The following is a 27,400-nucleotide window of genomic DNA, read 5'->3' as shown; positions in this document are numbered from 1 at the left end:
CGCTGACGGGCTCCCGGTGCCGCCGGCGGCTCCCGCATCACATGACCCGCCCGTCTGCGGGAGCCGCGGCCCCGGGACGCGCCGCTCCCCGGGCAGAGCCGCCGCCGGCGGGGCCGCGGGAGGCGAGGGGTCCGCGGGCAGCGCGGCGGGGCTCGGGCCCAGCCCCAGCCCCAGCCTGAGCCGCCGCCGGCTCTCCGGGGGCCGCTGATGCGGGCGCGGGGGCTGCGGCTGCTCGCCAGGGACCCGCCCGCCGGCCGCCCGGCGGCGACCATGTGAGGAGCTGGCGGTTGCCCACCAAGATGCAGAAGGGGATGCGGCTCAATGACGGGCACGTCACCTACCTGGGGCTGCTGGCGAAGAAGGACGGCGCCAGGAAGGGCTACCTGAGCAAGCGGAGCTCCGACAACACAAAATGGCACACCAAGTGGTTCGCCCTGCTGCAGAACATGCTCTTCTACTTCGAGACCGACTCCAGCTCCCGGCCCTCGGGGCTCTACCTGCTCGAGGGCTGCGTCTGCGACCGGGCGCCCTCCCCCAAGCCCTCCCTCTCGGCCAAGGACTCGCTGGAGAAGCAGGTGGGTGCGAGGGGGTCGCGGGGCCGTCGCCCCCCCCCTGCACCGGCCGCTGTCGGAGGGGAATGCCCCGGTGATCGCCCCCGCGGTTGTCCCGGCCCTGTCCCCACCCGTGGCCGTGGCCGCGGCTCCGCGCTCCCCCGCGGACTCTCCCCCGTTCCCCGGGGCTCTCTCCGGCGCCCGGGACCTGCCTCACGCGTGAGCGGGGCTGGGGGCTGAGGCCGGGGGGAGAAGATGCTCCCCGGGGTGGCAGTGCCGGTTCCCCCGCCGCGCCGCCGGTGCACCCCGGGGCAGCTCGTTGCGGGGGTGTCAGGCACACTACGGGGGTGTCGGGCTCTGCCCGGAGCCCCCTCACCCCAAATTATGAGGCTAATTAGCCGCTGGTAATTGGCGGCAGGGCTCCCCCCGGCGGCCGCAGCGCGCTTGGCGCAGCGGAGCCCCACTCGTGTCCGCGGCCCGGCCGCGGTGTCGGGGCAGTAGCCACGGGGCGCTGGGAGGGGGACCGGGGCTCCTCTGGGGTTGTTCCATGCACGCTGCGGCCGGTCCCTTCGAGTTCGGTATTCCCCAGCCTGCCGCAGCCCCCCGTGAGCCCCTCTTCCCTATTTGCCTTCCCCTGTTTGCCTCCCCCGGGTTTGCCAGGGTGCTGGGAGGGCAAACTCTCTCCATGTGTGGCCAGCCTGGGCGATGGGTGCTCAGCATGGCGTGTGGGGTGTGGGTCCAGGGCTTCGTTTTCACAAGGATTTATTGAGTTACTGGATGGTTTTGGTTGGAAAAGACTTGTAAGATCATCAGTTCCAGCCACTAACCCGGCACTGCCCAGGGTTTCATCCCCTTCCCGCACACGCGGGACGTCACGGCCCCGGCTGGATACACCGTTCACCCCCTCCCTGGGCGGTGGGAGCAGCAGGACCGGGGACACCCCCGGTGCCACCCGCAGGGCTGGTCCTCGCCGGGTGCTGATGTCTGCGGGGGAAACTGCTCAGAACCAGCAACGCGAGGACCTGAGGTCCCTGCGGTGGAGCCCGGTGACTCCTGCAGGGACGGCAGCCCCAGACGGGCCCGGGGGTGGGTTTCTCTCCCCAGGGGGGCAGGGTGGCACTGAACAGCACGGCATGTGACAGTGGCATCCTCGAGCTTGTTTGTCTGGTGGTGTTTGCTGGAGCTTGGTGTGTGTCTGGGCAGGCAGCATCACCTTCAGTCTCCTGAACGCAGTGAGGACCCCACTGTGGTTGACCCCTCCCTTGGCCCCCACGCGTAGAGTGTGGCCACACACCCTGGGAGGTGCCAGTGTTGCCGGGGGCACGGGGAAGCCCCTTGCAGGGGGGAGCAGGGCTGGTTTTCCCAGCGCTGGCAGCCGAGGCTAGGTGCTGGCAGGAGGCACCAGCATTTTGGGTCCAGCTCTGCAGGTCTTGCATAATTTCTGCCCGAGCAGGTTCTCGGGGGGTGATGGCGAGCACTGCGGACTGTGGGACAGGCCCTGGGGGCTGGCTGGAAGGACATAAGCCCCTTAATTGCCTCTGGCTAATCGTGACACGCTTGGGGCTCCAGAAAACCCTGCCACAAGAGCCAGGCAGTGCAGACCACCGCTCCGGGGCACGTCTCCTTGCTCTCAGTAGGGATCACAGGAATGTGGCTCTGGTCAGATCAAAATAGCCTTTTTGTTTTGTTTTTCAAGAGCCCTGTCCCCTTGCAGTCCTACCCTTGCCCTGGAGCAACCCCTGTGTTCCAGCAGGGAGGGAGCTGTGTCTGCACAGGGTCACACTGCTGTCCTGTGCTAGCACCCTCATAGCTGATGTTGCTCATTCCTGGCTTGGCTTAAATCCATCTTGCTCTCTGGGCCCTAACTCCAGGTGCAGGGACGATTTTCCACTAGGAAGCCACCATGGGGAGGGTGCCAGGGCCCCTCTCCAGTGCAAAACGCACCTGGAAGGTTTATCTGCCATGTCAGTGAGGGGCTGCTCTCGCAGCACAGGAGATCCTGCCACGCCAAATGTTTACCAGGCCACGGATCTGCACCCACTCACCCCAGCTTTGGCGTCTGGCTCGTCATTTTCTATAATTCATTAGGACAAATTTAAATGGAAGTGCTTGAGCACTTGAATGCCCGCTGCTTTGCAAACTAATTAATGGCATACCGGATGAGATAAGCAGCAGAATATTGATGGTGCAGCTCTGCAGCACGGGCTGTGCCGAGGCCGGTGGCGGGCAGAGCCGGCAGGGCTCCAGGAGGAAGAATCCGAGTTCTGCAAACCAGGGAGATCTCACCTGGTACTGAGCTGTGCTCAGCATCGATGGCTCTTCTTTCAGAAGGAAGGTGCTGAGGAAATGTCCAGCATTGCCCGCGATCACCACTAAATTGTTTTCTGAGGGTGTTTATCCAGGCAGTTGAGCTAGAGCTGTGAGGACATTATTGCCTGCAGCAGAGGAGGTTCAGGTCTAAATTCCTTCTTCCCTGGGGCAAAGCCTGAAAGGGTTCAAATTCTCCACAAAGGAGGAATTTTAAAAGGTGGGTCTTCCGAACCCTTTCTTTTTCTAAAGTTAGCATATTTTGCTTTGGCGGGGTGTTTATTTTTGCTGGGAATGCAGTGTGGTTGTAGTGTGTACACGTGAGAAGAAATGAGCAAAGGTATTTGAAAAACTGAAACACCAAAGAGGGGAATTTGATGCCTCTGGAAACTTTATTTTCTGTTTTAGTTGCATTTTTCCCCAAATTAAATTTTCTTCAAGCTGGTTTGTTTTGGAAGGTATGTTTTTGCTGGGTGGCTTCAGGCTGTGTCCCAGAGGAAGGGAAGGTCTGTGGGTGCTGGGGTGCTTGGGCAGTGGTGGGTGGGCAAGTGCCCGGCAGGGCTGGGGGGTGAACCCTCCCTTTTATTTCACCATCCCCCCAGGACCTGCTGTCTCAGCCCCCCAAGGGTGAGGATGCTGGGATGTGCTTCAGGATGTGCTCACATGTGGTCACGTCTCCCTTCCCTCGGTGGAAAGGGCCATGGGAGGCCACCTGGGGCCAGGTCCCTGCTGTGCTGCAGGGAGGGTGGGCAGGACACAGGGTGCTCCAGGTAGGAATGGCCATGATGGGGCACAGCTGGTGGCAGATCCCAATGGATGCACCCACCATGCACCATGTGCTCAGGAGCAGGAAGGCCCCAGCATGGGGTGAGATCATCCCATCACATGAGAGCTGGGCAGTGGGAATCCCAGCTGGATTTGCTCTGTGGATCCAGCCTTGAGTCGGATTTGCAGAGCAGAAGCCTGGGGCCAGAAGTTATTCTTGGCCAGCAGCCCTCTGGGGCTCCAAGGAGAGCCCAGGCGATGCGGAGTCGAGAGGCAGCGCTGCGCCAAGCCCTTGACTTGGAGCTCGGGAGCTCTCTCGAGCTGTGAGTCTTTTTTCCCACAAAGCTCTTGTGAAGGCACAGCCAAGAGCTGGAGCTTTATTTCCCTGTCTCTGAAGCATTTGCCAGGGATGGGTGTCACATTTGTTGTCCATGGTATCAGGGGAGACTCAAGGATGCATTTTGTCCCATGGTGCAAAGCTGAGGCCGGGGTTCCATGGGTGGGCACGCGTGGCTCTGGTTTCCCAGTGGGAAGTGGGTTGTGGAAGTGGTTCCCACTGGCACATCAGGATGTCAGTCTGAGCATGCTGCTGCCCGCTTGCTGCCTTTCTGGTGATTCCCAGGGTGCTTGTTCAAAGGACAGGACGATGGAGGGTGACCTGTGTGGGGTGGTGATGGCAGGACACCCTGCCTCTGCCTGCACTGGCCTTGCCACGGGCTGGAAGAGTATTCCCCAAACTTGTCATGTAAATCCAGATAAGGCAGTGCTGGGACAGAGTGGCCTTCAGAGGTGTTCTGTGAACCGAGGAGCTGAAGTTGTGGCATGGGCTCTTCCCCAGCAGCACAAGGGACACGAGCTGGCAGGGATGCTGGGCAGGTTGCAGCTGGGAGCTGTGGCCAAGGTTGTGCTCATCACTGTCACCAAGGGCTGGCTCTGCTGATGATACCAACTGGGCAAACTGGTGGTTGATACGCTTGTGAACCAAGTGAGGTGTGTATGATGAAGACACCGTCCACACTGGTGGTCCGGGCTGCTGGGTTTTAATGGCTATGATGGGTTTTCCAAAAGGCTGAGATCCCGCGTAACTGATCCCTGCCCCTGGAATGTCACCACGGAAGCAAAGTGTGTGTCCCGAGGCTGGGGACAAGGTCTGGGTACTTTAGGATATCGTGTGCTCAGCCATCAGTACCTGCCTGTCCCAAGCCCCTGTCAACCCCCTTCCAGGGGTTTTCCACATCTGGAGTTAACTTTAGCATCCATGTCTCAGGTACTTGAGCTTCAGCGTCCAAACTCTGCAGCCAGGTTCCCTGGGGCAGGGGAAATCCTGCTGGAGGCACTGGCAGCTGTGGTCGAGAAAAAAGTGGGTTTGTATATTTGAACTCTGAGCTAAAGAAGGAAAACAGATGTTGGAATATTGTGGTTCCCAAAGACTGGGAGTCAGTAGAGGCTGGTTTCTGATAAAGCAAAAAGACCAGAAGCAATTTCACCTGTAAAACAAACAAAAAAAGAAAAAGCTATTAAAGAGTTCAAAAGAGTATTTTTCAATACAGTTTTTTAACTATAGGAACCACTTTGATTAAGAAATGTCTTGGCTCAAGCTCTTCAGCATCTTCCCATCACCTTGGTTTGCACACTTGGGTCTTTGCCATCACAACCAGCCTGCTGGGTTTTTTATAAACTTCACATTTAAACTTTAGACCCTGTACTTTTAGCCAGGCTTTCCACAACACCCAGCTCATCCCAGCAGCACAGAAAGCCCCAGCTCTTTCCATGACATCTGATTATTTATTTACTTTTCCCACATCACAATTTGTGAACCAAAACCTGAACCACTCCTCAATTTGCAGATGAAGCTACGATTTCTTGCATTTTAAGTGTGATACCACGGTGCAGGCATCCCATGTGACCATGCAGGCATTGCCTGGACCACGCAGGCTCTGCCTCCGTCTTGGGGATGCCTGCAAGGCCACCCAGCTCCTCCATCCCAGTCCCAGGTCCCGTCTTCCCTGAGTGCCCACGCTATGTAGGTCAGGGAAGTGAAAAGCTGCCACAGTTGCTGGCTGTGGATTTTTCAACTCATCCAGCCAGAGCAGGAAAACTCCCCTCCCTTGCCCTTTATGTCAGCTGCAATAACAATCAGCCTCGTGAACATGTAACTGTGGGCCATGGGGGGGATGGAGGGCAGGTGGGTCCTTGGTGAGCAGCAGCTGAAAGGCTCCCATGGTGGCTCAATGAAACCGCTTTGTGCAGGGGAAGGTGGTGGGCACCACTTCCATGTGGGCAGTGTTGCTGGGGGTATTTCCATCTTGGTCCCCCACTCTCATGTGGCCCCTCTGGCTGAGCTGGGCACTGTCTGTCACTGGTGTGGGTCTGCCATGGTGGTCACGGCATCCAGAGCGTCCAGGCAAGTTGTTAGGGCTGGAAAATGTGCCTCTGTGACAGTGAGTTAAAAAGGTCATCAAACCAGCAAAATGAACTAAATCAGGTGTGAGAAGAAGCAAACTCAGTGGTTCGTGCTGTGTCCGGGGCAGGGGCAGCCCCGGGGGGCTTGGTGGGGGTGATGCTGGAGGCAGGGGCTCATCCTGCTCCTCTCAGTGCGGTGCTGGGGAGCGGCTGTTCCCGCCTGAGGGTCTGTCGTGCTGCAGCCCCAGCAATGGAGGTGCTCCTGGGCTGTTGCTGTGCTATCAGAGAAGGATTAGAGAAGGTGGAGATAAAAGGTTTTGCGAGTTTTGTTATTCAAATATAAAATAACTTCCTCCTTTTGAGCACGGTGCACCCCCTGGGTATTGTGTGGGGACAGGTTGGGGGGAGCTTCTGACTTCACATTGTCTGGACCTGCTGCTGGCAGAGACAAAACTGCCCGTTGCAAAACCTTGAGGAGGTCCTGGGTTTCAGTTAGAGGAGCCAGAAGCCATCTGACAAGATGCTTTTGAGGTGCCATGATGGACTGATGCTGGGGGAGGCAGGGTGGGTCCCTGCCCCGGGCTCTGCTACCCCTTGTTTTAAAATCTGACCAGCCCCAAAGCTGTGCCAAGTGCTGCTTCTCCAGAGAGCCCTGTGGGACAGGTCTGGGAGCTCTGACCCAGCATGGTGCCAGGTCCTCCTTTCCCACATCCCGCAGCCAAGACACTAGGGCTGGGACACTGGGTGCCTGGCAGTGCCCTGGCACAGCTGATGATGTTCCTGAGCGGGTGGTTAAGGAGGATTCCCAGCCTTGCTGATCTGACGAGCACGTTTCCATGCTGTTTGCACAGGAAGGGATGGAAAGAGATGGGCAGAAAGCAGAGGCATGACTGCTGCACCGTTCCAGAGACCAGAAATTCCTGGTGCATTTTCTATCAGAGATGTTTCATTGCCAATAAAAGCCTTTGGGGGTGGGAGGGAAAGGAAAGGGGGGTGAGAAGTGAAGGGCTGTGGAGCTGCTGCAGCTCCAGACATGTCCCACAGACAGAGGCAAGCTGCTGGCCTGGAGTTCACACCAGCCTGGCCACAATAGGATGGGGATGGGGTGGGAAGTGGATGATGGCATAGTTTGCCATAGAGAAAACTCATCTGCAGGATCAGCAGTTAAAAGATACTGCACTTAAAGGGTCCTGGGCAGAAGGAAAGGAGATGCATGTTCACAAGGTGACAGGAACAACCTGTTTTCCCCAAAGGCTGAAGGAGCTGTGCCTGCTGCAGGGTGCCAGGGCAGTGCAGGGTCCCCCTTCCACTCTGTAGGACGCCAAGGGCTGAGCAAGCTCCAAGGGTGTTTCTCGGGGTGTCACCCAGTGAGATGTGAGACCTCGGGGGGCACTGGGGGGAAGATGGGTGTCTGTCTGTCCTGCACTGGCATCGCCTGGGAGCAGCGACCAGCTTCACCTCAGCTCCCCTGGAAGCCTCTGGCATCCATCTGGAAGTCCCTCTCCTTGGCACTCGGATTAGGAAGGGATGGGAGGGCAGGGGAGAGCTGGGAGGGACTGGGGTGGGAGGGTAGCCCTGTTCTGGGGGAGGTGTGGAAAGCTGTACCCATCTGTGTTCCTATGGCACGGCAGGGTCTGCGTTCTGCTGCTGCTCCTGCCATCCTGGGGAGCAGGGCTGCACACTGGGGAGCGAGTGGCTGCTGCAGGGTGGGTTTGTTTTGGTTTTTTTTACCAAGATACCCATTAATTCAGATCCCTTGTTAAACCTAACAGAGGCACGGATAATGTCAGGATGAGCTTTTCCCAGTGGGTTTCGTTTTTAGCCCCGTTATTCCGGGCAGCATCCGGCACTGCAGCGTGGTACCTGTTTCCTAGGAGACTGCAGGGAAGCAGAGGAGCAGCACCAGCCCCAGCCGCGCCGGCTGCCGCCCCGCACAATTAGCACCAGTTCGGTAAATGTCAAGGGAGGCTAAATATAGCCCTGCGCCAGCCCTGCCACCCGACACCCCCGGAGCCGCCCGGTGCCAGCGCCGGGGACGCGGCTCTGCCCGGCCACCAGCCCCCGCCCCAGCCGGGTGTTGTTTAGTGCCCAGGGGGGCTCACTGCCCGCCCAGGCAGGGGTGCAGGCAGCCCGGTGCCCGTCCAGCTAAAGCCTTGCTCATCCGCCCCTGTCCCCAGGTGAGGGGTGTTCCCAAGGCGCCCGCCTCAGGCTCGGACCTGCAGCCTCCCGGTCCCCGGTGGTTTTTGGTTGATCTGACTCCCAGTGTTTATCCGGCAGGATTTCCCCTCGGAGCGTTTCGCAGCCCCATCCTCGCTGACAAAGAGCGGCTTTTTCCCGGGTGCTGCGGGCAGCGCGTCTTGGCTGTGCTCCTGGTGTTTCAAAATACATTTATTTAATATTAAGTGATCCGTGGTTGATCCTAAAGCACTTTCCTCGTGGCCTGGTGCGAGCGAGCAGTCACCTCTCCCTCTCTTTGCTCCCTCAGCATTACTTCACCGTTAATTTCAACCATGAGAACCAGAAGACTCTGGAGCTGAGGACTGAGGATGCCAAGGACTGTGACGAGTGGGTGGCAGCAATAGCACATGCCAGGTATAATCACCCTCTGCCAGTGCAGAGCGGGGGACGGGGGTGTTGGAGCTGAAGCCAGTCCCAAGGCTGGCTGCAGGCAGGCAGTTGTCAGGCCAGGGCAGAGCACCTTGGGACCCCAGCCCCGGGTTGGGAGCCCTGGTGCAGACCAGGAGGTTGCAGATCTTCAGATCTGTCCCCCTGTCCTGGACCCCATCCCACTCTACCTATCCCAGCCTGGTGCCCAAGGAATGCCTGATTCACTGTCGGGTTCAAAGACAGTTGGGAAAGGTTTCACCTGGAATAGCAGCAATGGGTCGAGGGAGGATTTTTCAGGCTGGTGTCTCTGTGCCATGGGAATGCTGGCTGCCCAGGGGAGAGGTCAGGAGCCTGCATGGCACAGATGCAGCTGGCAAGGGAGGGTGCCAGGCTGGCAGTGAGGGGGGCAGAGCAGTGAAATGTCATCTGCTGCAGCACCTGAACCAGAGCAGATGTTCCCAATAGCTTGTTCCACAAATGTCCTCCTTCTCTCTTCGGGATGTGGCAGGGAAGAGAGGTTTGGCCATGGGTTTTATTTAACTCTCCTGTCATTTCCTGAAAATTTAGGTTGTCTTTTCTGTTTGCACCCTCATGGTGAACCCACCTCATCTCCAGATGGGTCAGTTCTGAGTAACAGGATCCCAAATAGCCAGAGCTGGCTCCTGGGTCGTTCACCCCGTGGTACCCTGAGCCAGAGGGACACCGGCAGTGTGGGAAGGAGAACCTCCCCCAGCAAACCGCAGCCTTCAGACACCCGATTTTGTGTGCACACCCCGGGGGGGCTGTGGTGGGGGTCTGGGGCAGGAGGGGAGCTCACAGCCACCTCTGCCCGCAGCTACAGGACCCTGGCGACGGAGCACGAGGCGCTGATGCAGAAGTACCTCCATCTCCTGCAGATCGTGGAAACGGAGAAGACGGTTGCCAAGCAACTCCGCCAGCAGATCGAGGACGGGGAGATCGAGATCGAGCGCCTGAAGGCCGAGGTGAAGAGCCCAGCGTCGCCCCACGGCCGCGCTGCCGCTCCCCGGGGCGACCCGTGGGCTGCGGGGGGGCGGCGTGGCCAGGCTGGCAGGGCCCGGGGGGGTCACTGCAGTATTTACCCCTGTTTAGTGACACGGGGCTGGCCCCTGGCAGAGCAGGGCGAGGGCAGCGCAGGCGTTGGAGGGTTTTCCCGCAGGAGCCCCGCGGATGTGCTGCCCTCGCCTGGGGCGTGTGCGGGGCTCAGCGGGGTCCCCGGCCCCGGGGTGTTGCTGCAGCTGGGGAAGGGGCTGGTGGTCCTGTCCCTTGGGCTCAGGAGAAGGTGTTGGGGTAGGGATCGGGACTCCCCATCTCACCGTTTCTCATTTTCACCCTCGGTTAGAGCCCTCTGTGTGCCGTGGTGTGCTGGTAGCATCTGCCAGGCACATTACATCGGGTTTCTCTTGGCATCGGTTCATCGGTTTGGTTTTTGTTTGTTGTTGTTTTTTTTTTTTAAACTGTTCCACGTGCTTTGAAGCAGAGATCAAATAATCAGCTTCTACTTTAATGTGCAAATTTTGCTCATTCAGTTTAAACCCAACCCAGACCAAAGGCGCGGCACGGGCAGACCCAGCCCGTGGGTCCCGGCGAGCCCTGGAGCCGCGCAGGGAATTGGCTTCGGTGCCTCAAACACTTGAAAGCAGTGGGATGGGGGCGATGTCTGGGGACTTGAGGCTTCATAGGAAGGCACAGGGAGAAGGGAGAAGATTTCTAAAGTATCTTTTAAAATCTTAATTTAAGCTGGCTTGGTGCCCCTGAGCCCGTGGCCACTTTCTCCAGCCTGTTGCTGCTCCAGCCGAGTGCCCGGGCAGTGCTGATGTGTTGGTCACGGGGAAAAGATCTCAACTCCTTTCTTTGGAGTTCTCCTCCAAAACTTTTTGGAAATAACTTTTTTTGAGAATTGTTTTCTTATCTTTACTATTTTCTATAAAACCACAATTGAAACAATGTTGTTCCTAGTTTTCGTTTTCTGTTCTCTGCCCTGTCCTGTGGTGGGGACCAGGACATGGCATGAGCCAAGGAGGGGGAGAAAGGGCAGGCGAGGAGCAGTGGAAGTTCTCGTGCTGGAAGCTAACGAGGTTCTATCCCACTTGTGTTGGGAAGCTGTGACTGGACAGGAGTTTGTCCTTCTCAGCAAGTTTTAGGGTGCAAATGACTTGAGGTTTTTCTGCCATTTTGCCCTCACTTGTTTTTAAATGACTTGCCCGTGAAGGGTTTCTTAGAAAGCTGGGGTGTGGATTGCATCAGGTCCCTGGCTGGATGTCCAGGTCCCTGCCTCGGGGGTGTTTGGTGGGTGCTGAGGATCACCTGCTCCATCTCCTGTTCCTCATCACGACAGAGTCAGCGCAATATGTCCCTGGGTCTGTAGTTCCACGTGCCATTCCCTGGCACTGCAGGGATTGTCCTTGGCTCCTGGGATGTGCAGGGGCAGCTGCTGACCCCCTTGTGCCCACAGATCGCCTCCCTGCTGAAGGACCATGAGCGCATCCAGGCCGGCCAGACCAGTGTGCCCAGCGACGATGACAGTGACATAAAAAAAATCAAGAAGGTGGGTAGTGGGGACACAGGAACAGGCTGCCCAGAGCGGTTCTGTGACTCTGTCCCAGCAGCCTGGCCCAAGGGAGGTGCCTCCCTGCCCCGCAGCAGCTGGGTGGGGGCAGATCTCAGGTGTTCATCAGTGCTAAGAGCTCCCAGCTGGGCAGCATCTGCTCCACCCCATGAGCTGGGACCCGCCTGTATTTGTGGGCAGCAGCTGCAGGGGTTGGAACGACATAAGCCTTAAGGTCCTTCCCACCCAAGCTGCTCTGGGATTGTGTGATTGGCAGAAGCCACGGTCCGTTCCCCAGCCGGGAGGGCTCGGGGCAGCCCCGGGTACAGGAGCTGTCCGGGCCAGCTCGGCACAGAGCCGGGACCCCCGGCAGCACCTCGCCGGGGCCCTGAGGTTGTCGCTGTCCCTCGGCAGGTGCAGAGCTTCCTGCGGGGCTGGCTCTGCCGCAGGAAGTGGAAGACGATCATCCAGGACTACATCAGGTCCCCCCACGCCGACAGCATGCGCAAGAGGAACCAGGTGGTCTTCAGCATGCTGGAGGCTGAGGCCGAGTACGTCCAGCAGCTCCACATCCTGGTCAACAACTTCCTGCGGCCGCTGCGCATGGCAGCCAGCTCCAAGAAGCCTCCCATCACACATGACGATGTCAGCAGCATATTCCTCAACAGGTGAGTCCCATTCTGGGCTCTAGGAGCTTCCTGGGCAGGCCTTGGTGTCCACAGCCTGCTGCCCTCCCTGGGAATGGATGTTGGGGTGCTCAGTGCTGGGGGTCCCCGGGAGCCAGCAGCCTGGCCCTGAAAGCCACGGGTGGAAGCTCAGCATCCCAGTGGGACATTGGCACAAGTGTCCTGCTGGGCAGTGACACAAGGAGGTGCTGTGGGGGAAGATGTTCCAGGGTTTCAGCAGTGGGTCAGGGCCAGGAGTCTGTCCATGGGATGTTCTGGCTCTGATGGGGGGAGGACAGTGTCCATCAGCATTGATATTAGTCCTCAAGCTTTCCAGCACCTGATGGGCTCCAGGAAAGCTGGGGAGGGACTTCTGACAAGGGCATGGAGTGATACAAGGCGAGGGAACGGCTTTAAATTGGAAGAGGGGACATTTAGATGAGGAATTAAGAAGAAACTCTTCACTGTGAGGGTGTTGAGACCCTGGAACAGGTTCCCCAGAGAAGCTGTGGCTGCCCCATCCCTGGAGGTGCTCAAGGCCAGGTTGGACGGGGCTTGGAGCAACCTTGAGCACCTCCAGGGATGGGGCAGCCACAGCTTTCCTGGGCAACCTGGACCAGGGTCTCACCACCCTCATTTTGTCTCATTACTTGTTATTTGCCACTTGTTCACCTGCCTTTTTTTACCCCTTGGTTTCTCCTCCAGCGAAACGATCATGTTTTTGCATCAAATCTTTTACCAAGGCCTGAAGGCAAGGATCTCCAGCTGGCCAACACTCGTGCTGGGTAAGTGCCTGGTGCCTCCTCGCTGCATCTCAGCAGCGAAACGTGTCGCACGGTGTGTCACTTCTTCATGCTGCTCATGGCAGTGAGGGCCAGAGCAAAAACCAGAGAAACCCAAATGTGGGAACGGTTCCTGTGTTCCTGGTTCTGCTGGGTGGTGGAAGGGGTGGGCTGGACTAGGAGAGCTGATGCTGAAGAGCTTTGCTGTGTCTGATGAGACCCTCATCTGGCTCTACAGGGGATCTTTAAAACCCAAACTGGGCAGACCTGGGGCTTGCAGAAGCAGCACAAGGCCCTGGGAGGTGACCCTGGTGGGATCTGGGGGCAAGGGGGGTCGGGAGCCAGGGGAGTCTGTGCTGGGACCCCCAGGGTGTGGGCTGGACCAGCACACCCACCTCTCCACCACCTCTGCTCACAGCTGACCTGTTTGACATCCTGCTGCCCATGCTGAACATCTACCAGGAGTTTGTGAGGAACCACCAGTACAGCCTGCAGATCCTGGCACACTGCAAGCAGAACCGGGACTTTGACAAGTTGCTGAAGCACTATGAGGCCAAGCCTGACTGTGAGGAGAGGACCCTGGAGACCTTCCTGACCTACCCCATGTTCCAGGTGAGTGCTGGTGCTGGGATTGGCCACCACAACACTGCTAGCAAGGGATGGGCCGAGTGGTGCAAACCCCAGACCCATAGCAGGCGTGGGGGATGGGGAGGCAAAACCTGGGTGAAGATGGCCTGTGGCTGGACTCTGTGTGATCCCACACTGCTCCTGGCACCTGCTCAGGCCATTGCTGGGCTGGTTGGTGCTGCAGGAGGACTCTGTAGGTGGAGCTGCTGCTTCCCTGATATGTCTGTGATACAGATGGGGCACAGCAGGTTTGTGAGCAACACCCCCACTCTGACCCCCCATCCTTACCTTTGAGCACAAGCTTTGAAGCTTTTGTAACCTCCTGGACCAGGGGTTCTGAGACATGGTGTCCCTGGCTGTGGTGTCCCCACAGCTCTCCGTACCCCTTCACCCCTGCCCTGATGCCCCGCTCTGGTCCTTGTGCCACAGATCCCCCGGTACATCCTGACGCTGCACGAGCTGCTGGCCCACACCCCCCACGAGCACGTGGAGAGGAACAGCCTGGATTATGCCAAGTCCAAGCTGGAAGAGCTCTCCAGGTCAGTCCTGTCCCTCTGGCACTGGGGGCAGGTCTGGGCTGTGAGGGGCTCTGGGCAGGGAGAGGGGCTGGGGCAGCCTGTCTTACCTAGAGCAGCCCCACCTATGTGTCCAAAGGGGCCTTCAAGGAGAAGTGCAATTCTCATCTGAACTCCCATTTTTCTCTTCTCCCTCCCTCAGGATCATGCACGATGAAGTGAGTGAGACTGAAAACATTCGAAAAAATCTGGCGATAGAGCGGATGATTATTGAAGGGTGTGAAATCCTGCTGGACACCAGCCAGACTTTTGTGAGACAAGGTGCCGTGTTGGTGTCCATGTCCCTCCCCTCCACTGGCAAAAGACAAAGCCCTGCAGCCCCCATCCCGCCCCCCCCCCCCTCCCCGTGGTCTGCTGAGCGGGGACATTTGAAAACATGAACCCTGTTCTGGATGTTCCCTGCCCCAAGCGCCTCGCTCGCTGGCAGCCTCGGCGCTGTGCATGGACGTGTTGGCCCTTAGTGACTTCCCAGCACCAGACACACCTCCTGACCCCCTGGGCTGGGCGCTGTGCCCGGAGCCCTCCGGGGCCCCCGTAACGCGCAGAGCTGGTGGCTCACGGTGCTGATCCCAGCCCTGAGGCCCCCGCTGCTGCCCCCAGCCCGGGCACAGAGCAGTGCCCTGCTCCCGGGGCCGTGCTCTGCAGAGCTGCCCCTGACACCAGGGCTGGGTCCCTCCTCCCCGCAGGGTCCCTGATCCAGGTGCCGATGTCCGAAAAGGGGAAGATCCCGCGGGGGCGGCTGGGCTCCCTCTCGCTGCGGAAGGAGGGCGAGCGGCAGTGCTTCCTCTTCTCCAAGCACCTGATCATCTGCACCAGGGGCTCCGGGGGAAAGCTGCATCTCACCAAGGTACGGGGGGCTCGGCAACCCCCACCGAAGGGTCCAGGGGCTCCCTGGGGTGCTGGAGCAAGGGGAGGGGACAGGGGCTGGCACTGCTGCCAGCTCGGGCTCTCCTGGTGACACCAGGGGTTTGGGGATCGCCTTCCCCCACAGGCTGCAGCCTTCTGGGGGGGCCAGATGTGGAGCAGGCTGGTGATCAGGTTTAATTCACGTGGTCCAGACACCGTGTGAGTGATGTGCAGAGCTCTGAGTCACGAGCACAGAGCAGACATTGCAGGTTCTCAGTACAAGAAGTTGTCCTGCTTTGCAGCAGAAACTCAGCAGTCTATTCTGTGAGGAAGTTCAACCCGAGCTGGGTTTTACTCAGCACCTGGGCTCCTCCTGCCTGTCCCCAAGGCTCACGTGCTCCTTGGAGGAAGTTTTGCGGTTAACTGAGCAAGAATCTTACAGAAATTGCTTGTTACTGTCACTGAATTATCAAGTTGGAAAAGGTGTCCACAGCGAGGAGTTGATAATTACAACAGGCTTTTGGGAAATGTCATTTAAAGTCCATATGAGATAACTGATGAACAAATTAGTTGGGTTGCACCAGAAGAATCAGGGCACCCCAGCAGCCTGTAGCTGTGTAACCCCAGGGAACACAGGCACTGGGCTGGCTGTGCCCCTCAGCAGCATCTCCCTGCCCCTGCCTGGGGGGCTGGGATGGGGGCAGGGGAGTTCCAGCCCCCTAGAGGGATCCCTCCTGAGCCCCACTCCCTCCCTGCAGAACGGCGTCATCTCCCTCATCGACTGCACGCTGCTGGAGGAGCAGGAGAGCACCGACGAGGACGGTGGGTGCCCCTGCTGGGCTGACCCCCTCGGGCCTGCCCAGGGCCCTGCACAACCCCCACCGTGGGTGCAGGGGGGGTGGGTTGACTGTGCATCTCCCAGTGGGTGCTGGGCAGAAGGGCAGCTCAAAAAGCCAAGTTGTGGCTGCTCCAGGAGCCTCTTTGCTGAGGTTGCCAGCACCACCAGCACTGGAGCATCTCCTGCCGTGTCCTGGGAGCAGCCTGGGGGCTTGTGCACAGTCACCCCATTGTGGGGGACAAAGCTCATGCCCGGGGGGCCCGGGGGCTGCGAGTCCTGCTGGAGGCTGCACCTGATGCCAGAGCCTTGGCGTGAAGTTGCTGCCACATTCTGTGGCTGGGGACCAATGGCCGTGTGGCCAGCACTGCTGGTGTCACCTGTCGTGGATGTGGTGGCCCTGTGGTCATCTCTGACATCCATCTGTGTAGAATAAAACCAACCACAGCAGAGCTGGAGCAAATCCAGGTGCCGAACAGACTGGTGGAAGTCATGATGCACTGGCTGGGTGGGATGGAGGGAATGATTTGCTGTGCAGTAAAGAGCTGCAGGCGGGTGCACACCCAGCCTTCCTGCAGCCATGGAAGGGAAGGTGCTGGGCATCCTCAGCAGTGCTGGCTTGGCTGCAGAGCTTTGAAAAGCCCTGGGCTCCTTTCTCTTGTCCTCTGTGCTGCCCTCAGGCCGTGCAGAATTTGTTTTGCACACACTGAGCCTTTGCCCAGCAAACCTGTCCTGTCCTCTACCCCAGACAACCTGCAAAAGGCAACAAGCACCTTAAAACCTTAATAAAACCTGTGCTGGGGGAGAAAGGGGTGGGGAGAGCTTTTTCCAATCACTGTGTGTGGCTTTTCTATTCTAAAGCAAAAACATCAGGGCAAGACATTGACCACCTTGACTTCAAAATCGTGGTGGAGCCGAAAGATTCCTCCTCTTTTACGGTCATTCTTGTGGCATCATCTAGGCAGGAGAAGGCTGCATGGACCAGTGACATCAGCCAGGTAGGATGGACCCAGTGGGGAGGAGGTGTTGGGGCACAGGGTCCCTGGGGATGAGATAATTTTTACCCAAGTGGCAGAGACACAGTTGTTGGTTGAAGAGGGCTTGCCTCCTGCCTGCTTCTGTGCCATGTCCTTGCCTGCATCCACTTGCTGAGCATCTTGTCTGGCTCAGGCCATGCTCAGGCTGCTGTGGCACATCCACGCTGGGCTGGCAGTGGGGCTGTCCCCCCACCTCCCACCCATGTCTCTTGCAGTGCGTGGACAACATCCGCTGCAACGGGCTCATGATGAATGCCTTCGAGGAGAACTCCAAGGTCACCGTCCCCCAGATGATAAAGTGAGTGCTGCCATGGTTGGGAGCTCAACGTGCTGATTAGGAGTGCTGATTAGCTAGGAGAGGAGCTTTGTGTGGGACTGTGCATGGAGAGGGGGGAAGAGACCCACGCTGCTGGGGTCTGCTCTCCCACGTGGGGAAGGGTCTCAGTCTGTTGGTGTCCTCTAGGAATAGTTCCACATTGTTGGCACCAACCTCTACCTTGGCCACTGTGCAGTGTTTCCACCCGTTCTGGGCTGTGGGTTTCCTGGCTTTCTCCTGGGAGTATTCCCACCTGTGTTTTACAGAGGGACACCCCATAGGAGTGAGGGTCCTTCCCTGCCCAAGACCTGTACCACCTTCCGAGGTCCCCGCACGACTTGGGGGAAGCTGCTTGTGCAAAGCAGCTCTTAGTTTCATTCCAGGCTGGAACCACAGGTGTCTTGTTTCTCTGCAGGTCTGATGCCAGCTTGTATTGTGATGATGTTGACATTAGGTTCAGTAAAACGATGAATTCCTGCAAGGTCCTGCAGATCCGCTATGCAAGCGTGGAGCGGCTCCTGGAGCGGCTGACGGACCTGAGGTTCCTGAGCATTGACTTTCTGAACACGTTCCTGCATTCATACCGTGTCTTCACCACTGCCCTGGTCGTCCTTGACAAGCTCATCACCATCTACAAGAAGCCCATCAGTGCCATCCCTGCACGGTGAGGCTGCCCAGCACCGCAGCAGGGCCCGTGCTGAGTCCTGCTCCAAAGCACTGATGAAGTTTGGGGGAGGGGGGTGGCATTGCTCCTCCATCCCCTTGTCTGTCCTGGGTCTGTGCTCTGCTCCTCAGACATGCCCGCTCTGGGGCTGTTTCACCTTGCCCCCATGAGTCCTGAGACCCTCAAACCAGGGAGGTGGATAAACCTGATCTCTGGAGGTGTCCCTGCTCCTGGGAGGGATGCAGAGGCTCGTTCTGGCTGTGCCATGCCTGTGGGATGTCCCAGAGACCCTGGGCTGCTGGAACTGCTGGTGGGGATCTCCACAATGAGTTCAGCCTTCCCCTGTCTCTCCACCCAGGTCCCTGGAGCTCCTGTTTGCCAACAGCCAGAACAACAAGCTGCTGTACGGCGAGCCCCCCAAGTCCCCCCGAGCCAATCGCAAGTTCTCCTCACCTCCCCCCCTCTCCATCACCAAGTCCTCCTCCCCCAGCCGGCAGAGGAAGCTCTCGCTCAACATCCCCATCATCACCGGAGGGAAGGCGCTGGACCTGGCCGCCCTGAGCTGCTCCTCCAACGGCTATGCAAGCATGTACTCCTCCATGGCACCCTTCAGCAAGACCACCCTGGACATCAACAAACTGTACGTGTCCAGTAACTATCCCAATAAAATCCCAGATGAAGGAGAAGCAGCCTCAGAAAAGCAAGAGGAGTCGTTGCCGAGCAAGCAAAGTAAGTGGCTGCAGGTTTGCAGGTGGGTGGGCCAGTGGTGGTGGTGGCAGTGGTGACAATGGTGGTTCTATGGCTCCTCCCCCCAAAAAAACAAGCAAAATGGGATTCTGTACCTTCCCTGGGCTTGGTTGCTGTGTGCCCAGCTGGAATGGCTCAGACTTCAGGAAAATCTGGAAGGGCTAAAACACACCTGTGATGTGCCCAGCGTGCTGGTGACTGGTTCCCTGTCCTTCCCAGGCTCAGAGGTGTCAGTCAGGGAGGAGTCGGACACAGATCCCAACCAGAGCGATGAGGCAGAAGCTGAAGCTTCCCCAACAAAATCTCCAACCACTCCGAAGTCCATCAAGTGCAAAAATTCCTCAGGTAACAAATGAGCCAAGACCTGTCTCACTCAGGGGTCACCCAGGGCCACATGCTGCCCTTGAACCTGGCCCTGCAGAGCTGCTCGAGGTGTAGGGGTAAAACTGAGGCAGGTGTGAGGAGGAGCAGGACTTTGCCCTTTATTTTCCTCCAAGGAGACAGGGAAGTGCCAAACCCTCCAGCGTTTCCCCCCCTTTTCCTCCCATCCCAGGGCTGCTTGAGACGGGATCCTGGGCTGGCACCAGCCAGGTTTACCTGCTCAGGTCTCCCCTGTAGCCACGTTAGCACCACCTGTAGTGCCCACTTGGTCCTTGCTGGGGCTCCGCTGGACACATTCCTGCGGGTGGGGGCACCCAAAGCTGCCCTGCTCCTGTGCCCGTGAGCTGGGGGGGCTGGTGAGGGGCTGCGGGAGGGACCCAGCCGGGGCTGTGGCTGCAGTGGTGCTGACTTCCTTCTCCGCTCCCCCCCTCCCAGATTTCTCGTTGTTTTCTTACAACAACGGGGTGGTCATGACGTCCTGCCGGGAGCTGGACAGCAGCCGCAGCGCCCTCTCCGCTGCCTCCGCCTTCGCCATCGCCACGGCGGGAGCCAACGAGGGGACCCCCACCAAGGAGAAGTACCGCAGGATGTCCCTGGCCAGCGCAGGTACCCTCCCCTGGGCTGCCCACAGAGTGGGGAGGAGTTTTCCAGGCGCCTGTTTCCACTGATTATTTTTTTTTTCAATGGAGCACCCTGGCCAGTAGATCCCAGTGCACCCACAGCCCAGCACCCCCCACCCCGGGCTGGGGTCCCTGGGCATGGAGGCTGCCTGAGGAACAGGTGGGTTTTGGGCAGCTCAGCCCTTTCCTGCCTTTGGGCACAGACCCTCCCTGGTGCTGGGTTTAGAGAGGCAGCTTAGGGATGCTTGGGAAGATGGGGCTGCTCCTTCTAGTGCTCCTGGAAACACCCCTAAGTGATTCCTGAGGGAATGTGGCTGAGCTCAGGGCTTGCTGGCAGTTTCAGGCTTCCCAACGGACCAGCGGAACGGAGACAAGGAGTTTGTGATCCGGAGAGCAGCCACCAACCGTGTCCTCAACGTGCTGCGGCACTGGGTCTCCAAGCACTCCCAGGTGGGTGGCGGGGGGCTCGCTGCTGCAGGGACCCTCCCTCCCTGCCAGCAGGAATTTGGCAGAATGCTGGGTGGCTCAGCTGGGAAGACAATTTGGCACTTCTGTAATTAAGCAAAGGAGCGGGCATGGAGAGGAGCTGGAAAGGGGGGAGCAGGGGAGCCGGGAGCCCTGGCATGGGACGGGCGTTGGGCTCTGGTTGCACACTGGGTGTGCCAAGGGGAGAGCTGGGACCCACAGACATCCCACTGGCTGGAAGCAGAGTGGCTGGGTCTGATTCCTGTCGGGGGTATCAGGCCAGGGTCCAGGTAAGGTAATTGTGTGGCTCTCCTTGCTGTCCCTGTCCCTCTCTGCTGCTGGTGGCACTGGGAGTGGTGCTGGGCTGGTTGGCACTGGGAAGCCCCCATGCCTCTCCCAGGCTGGGTGATGCCAGTGGACTGGTACAGAATGGACCTGGTGCCTTCCTGGCCAGTTTCCATTTCCTGGGCACTGCAGGCTGGTGTTTTGCTGGAAGAAGGGCCAGGCAGGGAGTGGAGCTGCTGCCCCTGTGTAGCCCAGTAACCCTCTGCCTGCACCAACCTTGGCAGGACTTCGAAACCAACGAGGAGCTGAAGTTCCGAGTGATCGGCTTCCTGGAAGAGGTTATCCACGACCCCGAGCTCCTGACCCAGGAGAGGAAAGCAGCTGCCAACATCATCAGGTATGGGGCTGTGGGGGGAGGCTTATCTTCCTGGATGTTGTTCCAGGCTCCCGGTGGCTGTTTCCCAGGGATAAGGGCACGCATGAGGCCCCGGGAGGGGCTGAGCCCAGGGCCGGGCCTTGGGAGGTGCCCGAGGAGGCTTGGGCATGTTGGGGCTTCATCCCTCTCCCTGCACATTGGGACCTAGTTGGGGGCAATGGGAGAGGTGTCACCCCCACCCTTGTCTCCACATGTGGGGCCAGCTCCTCAGTCCAGGAGTTGTTTTTTTTTCTCTTTACAAGTGGAAATGGGATTCCAAGTATTCCTATGGACACCAAACCTTTAACCTGTGCCGGCCCCCCGGCTCGTGCTGCAGCCCTGGAGCTGTGCTGGGCTGGTGCTTTCCCAGCTGGGGTAACACTGTCTTCTTGTGCTATAGGACCTTGACACAGGAGGATCCAGGAGACAACCAGATAACCCTGGAGGAGGTCGTGCAGATGGTAAATCCCTTTCCCTTCATCCCACCCCCTGGTAGCTCAGTGTGGTGGTGGGAGCAGCTGAAAGTCCTGGCACCCTGGTGCTCCCAGCTCAGGGGACAGCAGCTCTCCGAGCCCTCTGGCCACAAAGCAAAGAAAGGTTTTCTGGGGCTATGGCCAGCTGTGAGCACAGCTGGATCTGTTATGAGCAGAGGCAATGCTAACCCAGCCACTGCCCATGTTAGTCCTCCAAGGGCAGGATGGCTGCTTGGGCACAGAGTGGTGTCTGCCTGAGGGATGCAGGAACACTCCATGGGTTTCCACCATGTCCTCTGTCCCCAAACCCAGGCCAGTGCTGCCATGTGCTGGTTCCAAGGGCTCGGCACTGGACCAGCTGGTGCTGCTCCCCTGGGAGCAGAGGCCTGGGAATCTGCAGTGGATTTAAAACTGTCAGGGTGGCTGCGGTGCATTTGCCACCTTCCTGCATTAAAAAAGAGCAAGAAAAATAACAAGTCTGCTCCTAGAAGAACCCAAGAGCTACTTTAAACTGGCCTGGTGCACCTGAAACAACAGTAGCTCCTTTCCCTGGAACTGCCACCAGCTTCTGGAGTGGCTGAGGCCCCTTGGGGTGTTTTGAAGCTTTTGTTTTCAACCACTGAGTCCTGGAAACTTCCTTTGAAGAACACAAACGAAACCAGAGGGTTTCACAACCCCCTTCTCAAGGAGGGTGTTTTGCAACAGGCTGTTGACTCAGGAGGGCTCCCTGGGTCCAGGTCTCTGGGCAGGGCAGTGAGGAGAGTCCCAGCTGTAGGAGGAGTCACTGCTGGCGTGGAACAAGCACAGGCACTTGCACGCACCCTGCTCTGCACCTTGGCCCTTGCAGCTCTGTCCCCAGAGCCTTCTTCATGCTTCTTGGTCCCAGCCTGGCCCCTCTTTCCGTGCACTCCCCATGCTGGGAGCTGCTGCAGTCCCGTCCCTTTTCCCAGGACCAGAACAGGAGAGATACTGCTGCACATTTCCAGGGGGAGGGCTGTGGTGGCAGGATTTTAAACCATTCCCTGCCTGCAGGCAAGCACAGAGGATGTCCCTGCTCTCCTGCCTTTCTGGCCATCCCCTGCAAGAGCTGTCCCAGGCAGCAGCAGGTCTGGGAGCTCCAGCCTGGATCCCCCAGTGCTTTGTTGGTGTGGAGCACCAGGCAGCGGTGGGCGTGCAAGGACTGATCCATCACTGACACCTCATCACTGAAACAGAGAAGAGTAGTTAATTTTGTGTCCGCACACGTGCACGGACGAGAATGTAATTAAAACTGTGGGGCTGGCGGGGCCGTGCAGTGCTGGCACTTCCAGCACTGGGGGATGTGGTGCCTCTGAACTTTGGAGCAGCATGGCCCTGCTCCAGTGGGGAAGAGCCTTTGGCTTGGGAGTCCAACCTGGGCTTTGATTTTGTGCGGGGGAAATGTAGAAATTCTCACTGTGCTCTTAACCAACGGGGCCTCGTCGCTGCCTTTGTCGCTCAGGCTGAGGGAGTCAAAGCAGAACCTTTTGAAAACCACTCGGCCCTGGAAATAGCAGAACAGCTGACGCTGCTGGATCACCTGGTCTTCAAGAAGATCCCGTATGAGTGAGTCATCCCCATGGGTGAGGAAGGGCTCTCCTGGTCACCCCAGAGGGTGCAAAGCCTGCCCAGCTGCTTCCTGCTTTGCAGGCTGGGCTTGAGCCCAAACTTGTGCCTGATCCTGTGGTTTATCTGCTGGTGTCTCTGGGGTGACTTCCCATGTCCATCACACTTTCAAACCCATCCATGCTGTCCCTTTCTGGCAGCACAGGGGGAAAGGGCCCTGGCTCCTCTGTTCTGTGCGGGTGCAGTGGCTTGAGTGTCCCAGAAAAATGGGAAATAAACATTGCCAATAAATGCTGTCATTTGCAGAGAGTTCTTCGGGCAAGGCTGGATGAAGCTTGAGAAGAATGAAAGGACTCCTTACATCATGAAGAACACAAAACACTTTAATGATGTGAGTGCCCCAGGGGGGGACAGGGAGATGGGTGAAGCAGGGCAGTGCAGCCATCCTGCTCTGGCCTTAGCCAGGACCTGGGGCACGTGAGGTTTAGCTTGCCCCCCGTGCTCCCTGGATATGAGGTGCCTGGAGGACGTGCTGCGGGTGGAGCATCTCCTGGAGCAGTTGCTCCTGTTGGGAGCAATGAAGGAAAATTGTTTTGTTTTATTTTAAATGCTGCGGGGCTGGAGGGTCCGTGGCTGCTGTGCAGAGGTGTCTTGACACGCGGGCTGGGACGGGTGTCTCCCTGAAGGTCAGCAACCTGATCGCCTCCGAGATCCTGCGCAACGAGGAGATCAACGCGCGGGTGAGCGCCATCGAGAAGTGGGTGGCGGTGGCCGACATCTGCCGGTGCCTGCACAACTACAACGCCGTGCTGGAGATCACCTCCTCCCTCAACCGCAGTGCCATCTTCCGCCTGAAGAAAACCTGGCTCAAGGTCTCCAAGCAGGTGGGGACGCGGGGCTGATCCTCTCCCGGGAGGCAGGGGGAAGGGTTTGATGGGCCGAGGGTGACGGTGTTGGGGTGACGTGTCGGCAACACGGGCGGTGGGGTTGAGTGCACCCTCGGGAGGATTGCCAGTGACACCAAGCTGGGTGGTGACACACCGGAGGGAAGGGATCCATCCCGAGGGAGCTGGACAGGCTGGAGAGGTGGGCCTGTGTGAACTGCATGAAGGTCAACAAGGCCAAGCGCAAGATCCTGCGCCTGCGTGGGGACAATCCCAAACACAAATCCAGGCCAGGTGGAGAACAGGTTGAGAACAGCCTTGAGGAGAAGGATGTGGGGTGTTGGTGATGAGAAGCTCACCGTGAGCTGGCACCATGTGCTGGAGCCCAGAAACCAACCGTGTCCTGGGCTGCATCCCCAGCAGTGTGGCCAGAAAGGGGATTGTGCCCCTGTGCTCTGGTGAGACCTTCACCTGCAGTGTTGGGTCCACCTCTGGGGTCCCCAATGCAAGAAGAATACAGAACTGTTTGAGCAAGTCCAGAGGAGGCCTCAGAGATGATCCAAGGGCTGGAGCAGCTCTGCTCTGGAGACAGGCTGGGAGAGTTGGGGTGTTCAGCCTGGAGAAGAGAAGGCTCCAGAGAGACCTGAGAGCACCTTCCAGTGCCTGAAGGGGCTCCAGGAAAGCTGGGGAGGGGCTTGGGACAAGGGCAGGGAGGGGTGGAATGAGGGGGGAGGGTTTCAAACTGAAGAAGGGAGATGGAGACTGAGATGAGATCTGAGGGAGAAATTCTTTGCTGTGAAGGTGGAGAGACCCGGCCCAGGCTGCCCAGAGAAGCTGTGGCTGCCCCATCCCTGGCAGTGTTGAAGGGCAGGTTGGATGGGGCTTGGAGCAGCCTGGGCTGCTGGGAGGTGCCCCTGCCCGTGCAGGGGGTTGGAACAGGATGAGTGACACTTTTGGGTTTCTTGCAGACGAAGGCTCTGATCGATAAGCTCCAAAAGCTGGTGTCGTCAGAGGGCAGGTTCAAGAACCTGAGGGAGGCACTGAAAAAGTGAGTGGACAATGATTCTCCTCCCACAGGGGGCTGCTGCCATGGGGCTGGGGAACCTGGATCCTCCTGGCCCTGGCACCACAGGCAGGGGCTTTGCTCTTGAGGTGGTTTCAGAGGCTGCACTGGAGGTGTCTGGGTCAGTTGGCTCAGAACAGTAGCCTGTGAAGTGATCCTGAGCCATGAGCTGCTCCTTGGAGCAGCCGCCTGAAAAGACTTGACTAAGAGGCATTGCAAAGGGGGGAATCGTTGCCAGGCTCCTGGAGACCTCCCCCCCTCCCCTGAGGTTAAATCCCCTGTTGTGCCTTGTCCAGCTGTGGTTTCCCACCTCCAGTGCATGGCACTCTGGCTAGCACGGCTTCTCCTGGCAGCACTCTGGGTGGGTGGATGTGGAGCAGGGAGCTGAGCTGCCCTGGAGCTGGAGCATCCCCACAGGATCATGCATCACTGTGTGGGGCAGGGGAAGCTTCCTAAGGTCTTCCCAGCTCTCTGCTGAAGCTGCCCCTGAACTCCCTTCCTTCATCCTGTGGCTTCATGCAGGGCACAGCTGCAGCTCCTGCTTCTCCTGCTCTGTCCATGGGGATGTGGCTGCAGGATGTGGCCCCAGGAACCAGCAGTTTTCCTGGTTTCTGTGTATTAGAGAGAATCCTCCAAATTCTGCCATCTGTGGAGTCCCACCCTCCTATCTACTTCAAAGTCCCAAGTAAGGCAGTTTTCTTACCTGTTTCTGGCTTGCTCCCAAAGTTGTGACCCTCCATGTGTCCCCTATCTGGGAATGTACCTGACTGACCTGGCGTTCATCGAGGAGGGGACCCCGAATTACACCGAGGATGGCCTGGTGAACTTCTCCAAAATGAGGATGGTGGGTGTCCCAGCCCTGCTGCAGGGGCCGGGTCAGAGCGATGCTGGCCCAGGCTGCCCAGGGAAGCTGTGGCTGCCCCATCCCTGGATGTTCAAGGGCAGGTTGGATGGGGCTTGGAGCAACCTGGTCCGGTGGGAGGTGTCCCTGCCCATGTCAGGTGGTGGGACTGGATGGGCTTTAAGGTCCCTTCCCACCCAAACAAATCTGGGATCCCTTCTGGCTTGGTGCTGTGGTGCTGGCCAGGTCTGTCGGGTTTGGGAACAGCTGCTTTGTTTTGTCCCCGGGCAGATTTCACACATCATAAGAGAGATCCGGCAGTTCCAGCAAACCTCCTACAAGATTGAGCACCAGCCCAAGGTACAGCCCTGCCCCGGGGTCCTGCACTCCCTCTCCTCCTCATCTCCCTCTCGAATCCCAGTGTCTAAGCCTTCAATTTCTGGCAGCTCCTTCGGGCAACACAGGATGCTCCTGTAAGAGATATAAGACAGGAAATGCAAGTAGAGGCAGGGCAGTGTGGGAGCTTGTGTCTGGTGAGGAGTAATGGCAAGGGACAGGCAGAGAAGATGGTAATGACCTCCCTGCTCCTCTTGGCCCATGAATGCTCAGCCACACAAACCATCAAGAGGCTCTGCCCCCTGTCAGCATCAGCCATACTGCTGCCAAGGCCAAAGAACAATTGGGGAAAAAATCTGCCAGGAACTGCCAGAAGATTTTCCTCCTAGCACCGGAGCAGAAGTCCTGCACTGTCAGCAGCATTCCTGCAGCAAGAAAGTTGTTCCCCACTTGGGTGGTGCCTTAGTTATCAGGCTTTTGTGTGCTCAAGAGAATGTTGTGGCTGATAAAGTAGTACCAGAGAGGAAAAATAAGTGAGAAAAACTGGAGAGCAGCTGAGGCCTGGGCAAGGCTTTGCAACCCTGGGGTGATAAGGGGGGGGCAGTGCCTGTGTCTGCTGGCAGGGACCCCGTGACTCAGTTTGCCACTAGGGCTGTTGGCACTTCCCAGCTCCAGCCTTTATCTTTGGCTGCAGGAGGTGAGTCCCACCCTTAGGGCTGGCTGTCCTTCCTGCAGGTGACGCAGTACCTGCTGGACCACTCGTTTGTGATGGATGAAGAAACCCTTTATGAAGCTTCTCTGCGGATAGAGCCCAAGCTGCCTTCCTGAGCCCGGCACCCGCGCCCTCCCCTCCTGTAAATACTGTCCCGTTCTGTTGGATGCCCTGGAGTGACTCCCACGTCTGTGCTTCTCCGAGCAAACCGCCCTCCTCCTCCCTAGGCCGCAGCAAACCTCCCGCAGGGTTTCCCGCATCCTTTAAGGTTTCACACATCGACACGTGGCTGGAGTCCTGGTTTCTTTCCCATGATGTTCTTTTTGTCATTTGTCCTTTGGGCAGGGGCTGGCGGGATGGGGGCAGGGGAGCCCCGCGGGGCCCTGGGGGGCTGTGGGCAGTGACATCCCTGGGCACCCTGCCAGGGGTTGAAGAGAGCGCGGGGGCTTCATCCCTCTGTGTCAAGCTGCCCTCTCCCCGTGTCCCCCCCGGGGCGGGGGGGTCCCTCAGCTGCTGGGGAAGGTGGGACTGTCCCCCTGCCTCTCCTCGCTGCCTACGGCTCCTGACCAGCTTCTGTGGATATGCTGTAGATCCGTAACCCTTGTGACCACTCTGAGTAACATGACGTAGTTAGACAACGATGACCGAGTGTTTTTATTACATATACTGTAATCCTGTCTAACCACCTTCTAGCAGGAATATAGTAATGTAGTGCTTATTCTGTGAATATTACCATGTATTTTTTACATTGTACAGTATATAAACACAGTTTAACTTGGCAGTGGCAGGCATGCTCCACTCTACAACCAGAACACTTTTGCTGTAAGCAATACCTCGCGGTATGAGAATTCTCTTTCAAGCCCTAAAACTATTTCAACTTACAGCTTGTTTGGAAAAAAAAAAAAAGAGAGAAAAAAAAAAAAAGAGATATTTCCATTTTTTTTTTGTAAAAATCTATGTTTCCTGATTACCTCTTGCTAATAAATCTATTCTATCTCAGGGTGAACCGCGCCTTGTCATGTGTTTATGGGGGGTCAGACCCGCCCCT

The 27,400-nt window shown here is 58.1% G+C and overlaps 1 protein-coding gene across 3 annotated transcripts; it reads left to right on the top strand.

Annotated features, from left to right (window-relative positions):
• Positions 1 to 154: 154 nt before the first annotated feature.
• RASGRF1 (Ras protein specific guanine nucleotide releasing factor 1) lies at positions 155 to 27,358 on the top strand. 3 transcript variants are annotated; one of them, XM_051628883.1, is made up of 27 exons: positions 155 to 575; positions 8,512 to 8,618; positions 9,469 to 9,616; positions 11,107 to 11,199; positions 11,614 to 11,867; positions 12,570 to 12,649; positions 13,065 to 13,258; positions 13,703 to 13,812; positions 13,991 to 14,109; positions 14,535 to 14,695; positions 15,453 to 15,516; positions 16,391 to 16,527; positions 16,782 to 16,864; positions 17,298 to 17,546; positions 17,905 to 18,275; positions 18,513 to 18,638; positions 19,110 to 19,280; positions 19,632 to 19,744; positions 20,329 to 20,441; positions 20,860 to 20,920; positions 22,413 to 22,516; positions 22,823 to 22,907; positions 23,203 to 23,400; positions 24,369 to 24,448; positions 25,190 to 25,307; positions 25,596 to 25,664; positions 26,376 to 27,358. In XM_051628883.1, exons 1-27 carry the CDS (start codon positions 300 to 302, stop codon positions 26,466 to 26,468), a joined length of 3,777 nt encoding a protein of 1,258 aa, XP_051484843.1. In that variant the 5' UTR covers positions 155 to 299; the 3' UTR covers positions 26,469 to 27,358. The 3 variants fall into 3 exon arrangements, with proteins under 3 accessions (XP_051484843.1, XP_051484846.1, XP_051484844.1); XM_051628884.1 differs by having other exon boundaries at positions 239 to 575; positions 19,638 to 19,744; XM_051628886.1 differs by lacking the exons at positions 22,823 to 22,907; positions 23,203 to 23,400; positions 24,369 to 24,448; ... (1 more) ...; positions 25,596 to 25,664; positions 26,376 to 27,358 and adding an exon at positions 19,364 to 19,454 and having other exon boundaries at positions 238 to 575; positions 19,638 to 19,744; positions 22,413 to 22,467.
• The last annotated feature ends 42 nt before the right edge of the window (positions 27,359 to 27,400 follow it).

This window comes from Apus apus, chromosome 10 (assembly GCF_020740795.1).
Source record: "Apus apus isolate bApuApu2 chromosome 10, bApuApu2.pri.cur, whole genome shotgun sequence".
Classification (NCBI taxonomy): Eukaryota; Metazoa; Chordata; class Aves; order Apodiformes; family Apodidae; genus Apus; species Apus apus.
This window is presented reverse-complemented; position numbering and strand designations above follow the sequence as displayed.

What these genes read in the sequence shown, in the direction of transcription:
- RASGRF1 (XM_051628883.1), top strand. Translation starts at nt 300, where the DNA reads ATGCAGAAGGGGATGCGGCTCAATGACGGGCACGTCACCTACCTGGGG. An exon ending in GAAAGCTGCATCTCACCAAG is followed by an intron (nt 14,696 to 15,452) that starts GTACGGGGGGCT and finishes CCCTCCCTGCAG; the next exon opens with AACGGCGTCATCTCCCTCAT. An exon ending in AGATTGAGCACCAGCCCAAG is followed by an intron (nt 25,665 to 26,375) that starts GTACAGCCCTGC and finishes TCCTTCCTGCAG; the next exon opens with GTGACGCAGTACCTGCTGGA.